General features: G+C 45.7%; 1 protein-coding gene across 5 annotated transcripts in view; it reads right to left on the bottom strand.

The window, feature by feature from the left end:
* Window positions 1-2,637: 2,637 nt before the first annotated feature.
* The window catches only part of KIRREL2 (kirre like nephrin family adhesion molecule 2), a 42,146-nt gene continuing 37,478 nt past the window's right edge, over window positions 2,638-7,305 (bottom strand). The window contains exons 16-17 of one of the 5 annotated variants that reach the window (XR_015796005.1): window positions 5,832-6,855; window positions 2,638-5,701 (exon numbers count right to left, since the gene is read on the bottom strand). Coding sequence is in view for 3 of the 5 variants with exons in the window: in XM_088140015.1 (XP_087996141.1) it covers window positions 6,409-6,855 (447 nt within the window). In the remaining 2 variants the exon portion in view is untranslated. Of the gene's footprint in view, window positions 5,702-5,811; window positions 6,856-7,305 lie in introns of those variants that run through there. The other 4 variants (XR_015796004.1, XM_088140015.1, XM_088140013.1 and 1 more) reach the window with 4 other exon arrangements.

Raw genomic sequence — 7,305 nt, 5'->3', positions numbered from 1 at the left:
TGAATTAAGTCACCGTCTGCCAGCTGTTGGGGAAGGGGCCCTGCAGGGCTGGGAGGATTCGATCCGTGCAGCATCTTTCTCTTCGTGCCGTCTTTGTGCCAGTTTGGAGCAGAAAAGGCTTTTGTCCCCCTCAAACGGAATGGAGTGCGGTAAAGGGAGAACAGGCACCCAAAGAGAGAAAGAATAAAAATGGTGATTTCATTGCAGGAGGGAATGGGGTGCTCCTGACAGATTCCTCCCGTGTGGAAATTTAGCAAGTCTTTTTTTTTTCCTGGCTTGGAGATGCAACAGCGAGAAAAGGCTGAGTAGCCAAATCTCTGTGATGATGCTTCCGCTCGGAGGGAAAAACCTGGCTGTCAGGTGGCTAGGTGGGAGAGAAACGGTGACAGTTTCAGCGAAATCAACTAGTAAAATAGAAAGCCAAAGAATTGTCCACAAGGGGAGAAGCCTGCTGCTACTTTGGGGGGAAATCGGCTGCTGTTTAAAGAAAAAGGACATGGGTGCTCCTGCATGTGAACAAGTTGGAGCAAAGTATATTGCTTCTCAAAGCAGGTAAATAAAATGCAGAGGAGCTTAACTCATGGTTATACATGGACACTGTGCATAAGAGCTGAAGTTGGCACACCAGGAACCAATTTTCTCAAGACAGAATCCCCTGAAGAGGAGGCTGAGCTAGGTGACCTCTAGGTCAGTGTTCCTCAACCTTGTCAACTTTAAGATGTGTGGACTTCAACTCCCAGAATTCCCCAGCCAGCAAGTTGAAGTCCACACATCTTAAAGTTGACAAGGTTGAGGAACACTGTTCTAGGTGTCTTCCAACTCTGTTGTTCTATAATTCTAATCATGACACAAACACCTACATTGCAGTTGCTTCTCATACCAGGAAGAAAGCAATCCAATATCCTTGGTAAGACAGGAGGAAAAAGCTCAGGATTCATACCTTCAGGGTCAAGCTGTAGTTAGTCTTTGGTTGCCAAGAAAAGTAGTCGTGTATATTTGACTTTGTATCTACAAGAAAGCAACTTATCCAGCTGGGGCAGTTGGTGGAGCTTCTGCTGTTATTGGATTCGGAGTTGAGTTTCTGGTGTTTAGAGTAGATTAGATTTCTGGTGCTTTGTCTGGTGAAGGATAACATCACCTAGTTTTCGTGAGAATATGGAAGTGGTTCACCAGTGTCTTCTTCTGGGGTGCTTTTTTCAACTTTCCAGTCTAGACTACAACCCTAGAGTCTCTAGTGGTCTCCCATCCAAGAACTAACCACGTTGGAGCCTGTTTAGCTCTTCCAAGATCAGCCAGCGCCATCTAGGCCCTCAAAACTAAATCCACAATCCAACATTAAGCATGGAAAAATGACCTGATTTGGCTCAATGATGCATCTGCCAAACAGATTAAAAAGAGAATGCTGGTAAATTCTGCTTCTGGATGGCTGCAGACCAGCAGGGCTGAAGCGAAGATCAAGAGATGCTTGCGAGTGCTGAGACACAATGGCTGTATTCACACCACGCACTTAACCTGCTTACTGGATGAATCTCCTTGTAAGGTTCATCCAACACGTTTAGCTATATACTAACAGGATAGTCTTGGTTTTCCTAACATGCTAAGCGAGAAGACTGCATCAAGAAAATTAACCAAGAGTAGCATTTATGAAGCTCAGCATGTTGTGCAAATACAACCATTAGGTTTCTAACTGATTTGATTTGAGGTGTTGTACGAATACAACCAAGAAGCTGAAACCAATTTGAGGGATATTGCTCCAATGCTTTTCCTCCCTTGCTCTTCGCTCATCACTCAACGGTCTCCATTTGTTTTTTTTAAGACTGGCAGTCAGACAGGACCCAATGTTTGATTTCTGGCTCTGAAGTTGTGTTCTTTATTCAAAGGGGGAAATCAAACAATGCTATCGGATTGCAACTTATGTTTCTATTTCACCCAGTTTTATTGGATCGACTCCAGGTATAGTCACATTAGAACAAATGCATTTAAATCGGTTGGGGTTTGCAATTGTCTTTCAAATTTAATCAGATCCAGGATAGCCCCTCACAATCCACGGAATTTATTTTGATGAGTTATTTTGGATTAAATCTGGAACCAATCTGATGCTTCCTTGGCCGTGAAAAGTTTCCCCTATCACTGAGTGTGTTTCAAATTGCCACTACAAGGCACAACTACAGGGCAGTTTGCTAATTTGGGTGTCAATTAGCAAGCGGATGTGTTTATTGTGTAAAAAACCTACAAGAGATGACACCAGATAAACTGCAGTTCAAACAATTTTGTAGACAGAGCAAACAGACTGAGGTTGTAAAAAATTATGTAATCTGTATAATAAATAAGGTTTAACAATCCCAACCGTTGGTCAATTTAGGGTTTGTCTGGTCTTCTCAGAAGCTTTGCAATTGGACTGAATCTCATACTTGTGGATCCATTCTGAAGGAGTTTAAGCTTATTAATGTGTCACTGAAAAGACTGAAGTCAAAATACAAAAGCTCTAATTGACCTTTTTGAAGAACTTCATGCCTTAGTGCAGGGTTGTCCAAACTTGGCCACTTTAAGATGAGTGGACTTCAACTCCCAGAATTCCCCAGCCAGCATGGCTGGCTGGGGAATTCTGGGAGTTGAAGTCCACTCATCTTAAAGTGGCCAAGTTTGGACAACACTGCCTTAGTGTATACTCCACTGTATTACTGGGAATTCTTTTATCCTGTAATTTTCTAGCGCGTACGAAAATTTGTAAATTGCCATTTGTAGCTAGTTAGGCTTATTCTTTCTGCGCATTTTGTTTTCCTGTTGTGCACTTATATATGCAAGAAAGATTATCTAGTTCTAATGTTCCAGTTTATATAAGTTGTTCAATTTCAGTTGCACCTGGGATATTACTGTGGCAGTTTTACCTTCAACAGGGTTATTTTTTATTTTCACTAGAAGGCCAAATTCCTACGGAAGTAATTTTCCAAGCCCCACATTCTATGACAGTAATGGGAGGAGCCTGAAGGAAAAGTGGGTGGCGACATCCCTCCCCCCCTTCTCCTTTTGATTTCCTTTCTTCTGTCCTTCAACTCACACTCCAGCCTACTGGGAAAGGGACAACTTGCTTTCTGAGTTGAGGGTTTGCAAAGAGATTTGAAATGAGACTGAAGATCAACTGCCCCTTTTGTTTGTGAGTTGTGTACCAACCCATTGTCGTTTATATCTTCGTCCCCAAAGTCTCCAAGTGCACCATGGGAAGCATTTCACAAGCCCTTGGTATACAGCCGTGATGAAAAATAATATATTTGGCTAGCAGCAACAATAACAAGATCACAATGAAGCCATTTAAACCACTGAAGTGTGGCCGATTATGCTAGTGAGAAGCAGAGAGAGTCAGCAATACCTCATTCTCTCTTCTATTTTTTTCCCAGACGTTAAGATAGTGTGACATCAGCCCATCTGGTATTAGAAACAGTGGCACACCAGAATTGCTGTGAAATATGTGCACGTGTACGTATGTGCTGAGAGGCCCTAAGAAGGAGACTGTGTAGCGTGCGGATTGCTGAATGATATAATTTCTTTTCCTTTCCTGCTGTACAGTAGAAAAATCACTGTCTGCTAAGCAAGCTTTCTCGGTTCTGGGGCTCTCCAGATGCACTAGAACTTCAGTTCCCAGAATTCCTGGGCCATGTTGGCTTGGAATGTTGGGAACTGAAGTCCTAAAACATCTGAAGACATCCCACTGGGGAAAGCTGTACCTTTCTCCAGCAATGATGAAACTCGGAAATGACATAACTTTTAAATGAAAGAAAGGCTCCCCACCTTTACCAGCTATTTGGGCAATGGGGGAAAACACAGCCTTTATAAGTGGCAAACACAGAAGTGGAATGAGTTTCTCCGGGGGAAATTACACAATTGCAGGATAAAGACTGGTTGGAAAATATTCCAACTGAAGACCAGGGATTCCTCTGCCCTCTCTTGCTAGCTCTATACATCCTAACAAATCATGTGTCCAACCTTTGGTTTGCTGAACAAACCACAGCGTCCTCCAGCTTCACATCCAGAAGCCATAAATGTAATTGAGGAACTGCAGCGGTCACACATCATGCTGAGCGATATGCAAATGTATCACATTATGATTCATCAGGACTCAGATGTAGCACAACTGGCCGCTGAGATCTTAAGGTGCAGAAGCTATCCTGTGACATCTATGATTTTAAATGGATCAAGTCTGAAACTGAGACCTTAAGGCATGCAAGGCGTGACACCCAGGAGCTGCGATCTCCCTCCCGAGGAAATTCCTGCCGCTCAGCGAGACAGCTCGGTTGTGCCCAAAGGGAGGGAAGGTCAAGAGTGTGAATTTTTTTTCTGTAGGAAAGGAAATGTTACACATTAGAATGAATGTTTTTGTTCTAAAAAATTCGAGTTGTATCAGCCTGCCCTCTTGTGTTAAGACCATGGATATAATGTAAATTCTTCAGGGTGTTTTTTTTCTTTCTTTTGAGAACCCAGAACTGGGCAACCTGTACCTTAGTTTCCAAAGAAGATCTGCCTTTCACTTTAAAAGTTAAGATTCTAGTCCTCATGCACTGCAAAGACGATCCTGAAATGTAATGGGTCATAGACGGTCTGAAATGCCAAAAGCCCCAGATGTGAAAGAACAAGGTACCAGTAATTTCAGGTGCTCTATGTCCTTTATAGCAGAAATGGCAGGGCAGAAAATGTGAAATGGTCTCTATAATTCGCATAATCTAAACCGATTTCAGAATTCAGTTTTTGGTGCAGAATCTGGATTGGATGGGTCTCCTCTTTCTCTTTTAAGAGCATAGGGTACCTGTGACCTTTCTATTTCCACCCAGGCTAGGTTAATAGGGGCACACTGTGTGATGTATGCGTAGAACACCGCATCGCAGAGGCAGAGAACAAACAGCAGTAGGCCAGATCATCCGTCATGGTGAACGACAGTCTCCAGTTTTCTAAAATGACACCTTCTAAGTGTTTGCATTTCCTTTCCTGCCACGGAAGGCATGAAGAGAAATAACCCAGCCTCACTCTTGTCTCATGTTTTTTAAAATTAAATATAAATATTTCAAGTGTCCGTACATTTCTCATTTTCCCCTCTTGGTCTCTGAAGCACCACAGGTTCAAGCAGGCATGGTTCCAAGCTGCCTCTGAGAGATCTCGTTTGAAAAATGCAGAAACGAAACGAAAAAGGAAACCAAACTCCACTGGTTCTGGAGACATGAAAGCAAGAATGTCCTCCCCTTGTAAATGCCCTACAGGAGCATACAAAATACATTTAAGGCAAAAAGAAGAAAGGAAGGAAACGGGAAACAGGAGGAGAAACGTAACTCTAAAAAAAGCCAAACAAACAGCCATATCCATCCCCCATCGATGCCCAAACAAGATCAATAGATCTTGTCTGTTTTGGGGCTTCTTGCTCTCTTCCACGCTCTGCTTTTCTTTTTTCCCTTAAATTAGATTTTATTCCAACAGTCCCCCATATTTCAATGTTATTGTCAGGAGTTCCTTTCAGGTTGAACCCTATTGCCACCTGCTGGTGGGTCTCAGGTACTGCAGGTGCTTCCTTGGAAGTAGCACACCTTTTCTCCCTAAAACTGCCGTTACTTAATAAAGGGGAAGGAATTTAGTTGCTGTTATGTCCATCCAGGGTGCCCACCCCCCCACCTGCTAAAGCAGGGGAAGATGGGAGTTATTGAAACCAGTGTTTCTCCACCTCAGCCGTTTTAAGCTGTGTGGACTTCAACTCCCAGAATTCCCCCAGCCAGCACGCTGGCTGGGGGAATTCTGGGAGTTGAAGTCCACACAGCGTAAAACGGCTGAGGTGGAGAAACACCGATTTAAACCACAGCACCAAGCCAGGAAAATGAAAATACAAGCATTAGTGCCCATGCGTAGATTTCCCAGAATCATGCGACTGCAGGAAGGGGTGGGAGGGGAGCCAAGGTGGCGCATCAGTCAGTCCCACTGCTGAGGCAGCTTGATCACCATTGGATTTGTAAGCTACACTTATGGCTGATCTCCCATGAAAGCTTGGCCACCATGTGAAATCTGGAGTCTTACAGACTGAGTCACCCCGTAATGTCAGGTCCAGACCAAGGGGAGAACGTCTTGCCATCCTGGGTCCGCTTTCATGTCCTGACATGAAGAAAGACAGTCTCTCAAGTGCTCCACAGCTCCAGGAGAGGCGGTTCCAGTCCAAAGAAGGCAAGCAGGATGCGGGCCATCTTGGTTGCCAGAGCGGGCCCCTTGGCCAGCCCCCTGTGGCGCTCCCCAGAGGACGAGGCTGCCGGGGTCCTCAGGAAGAGATCGAGGACGTCAGGACTGTCCCCTGACCATTTGGAGCCAGTTCCCCAAAGCGAGGGTCCACTCCCGTTTCTTTCCCACTGAAGACGAAAGGAGTTTGGAAGGGGGGCGGTCCCGTCATACATGGGTCTGCATGCGCTGTTGAGCAGGGCGCCCATAGTCAGACTGCTGAGACAAGGACGTGTAGGAGAAACGGGAGCAGCCCGAAGCCTTGCTGGCTTGGTCGGACTGCTCGTAGCTGCTCTCGGCCTTCTCGTAGCTGCTCGGTTTGACGTAGCTGGTAAAAGCCCGGCTATAGGGGGCAGTGAGGTAGGCTGCTCCACTGTACATGTTTTCTGGAGGGAACAGCCGCTCGTGGGTGGTGTCGTACGCGGAGCGGGAACTGGGTGTGCCCAAGGTGTAGCGGTGGGTGTACTCAAAGAGTTTGGGTTGCACCGGCCCCGTGGACGGGTACAAGGAAGTCGGCCCGAACAAAGGTCGGGGGGCTGGCGTATATTCCGAAAAGCTGCTCCCCAAGCATGGTTCCTCATGGGCACGCACCTTGTAGTAGCCATTGGTGGGGTCCTGTGGACAAAAGAGACTCGTGAGTTTAGAGGTAGGCTCGCTGCTGAGTGTGGGTTGCCAGCCAGGAGCTGTGCCATTTTCTAGGATACAGTATTCTATTCCCCCTCCGGAATAGTTTTCCATTTTTTAAGAACTATTGGTATCAGGTGAACGTAAATCTCATCGATCGTAGGAGCTTTCTCCCGCACATCCTCATTTTCTCTCTTTTGCTTATTCACTGGACCCGTCTCCGTCCTGTCCTTTCTCTAAGAGCTCAAGGCTACCCTGGTGAGGATCTTCTCCCGTTTCATCTCCACCACCACATCCTGTGAAGGAAGCTGGCTTGAAAGAGAGCAGGTGGTCTACCATTCCCCCGTTCGATCCAGAGGCAAGGGGCGGGGGGGACTTGAATCCAAATCCCCCGGGCTAACCTCTGTTACCGCACTGGCTCGGTCAGATATGCGGGGAGTC

This window comes from Python bivittatus, unplaced genomic scaffold (assembly GCF_059951505.1).
Source record: "Python bivittatus isolate LINGU-HERP-01145 unplaced genomic scaffold, Pbiv_v1 ctg000310_np1212, whole genome shotgun sequence".
NCBI classification, from domain to species: Eukaryota; Metazoa; Chordata; class Lepidosauria; order Squamata; family Pythonidae; genus Python; species Python bivittatus.
This window is presented reverse-complemented; position numbering and strand designations above follow the sequence as displayed.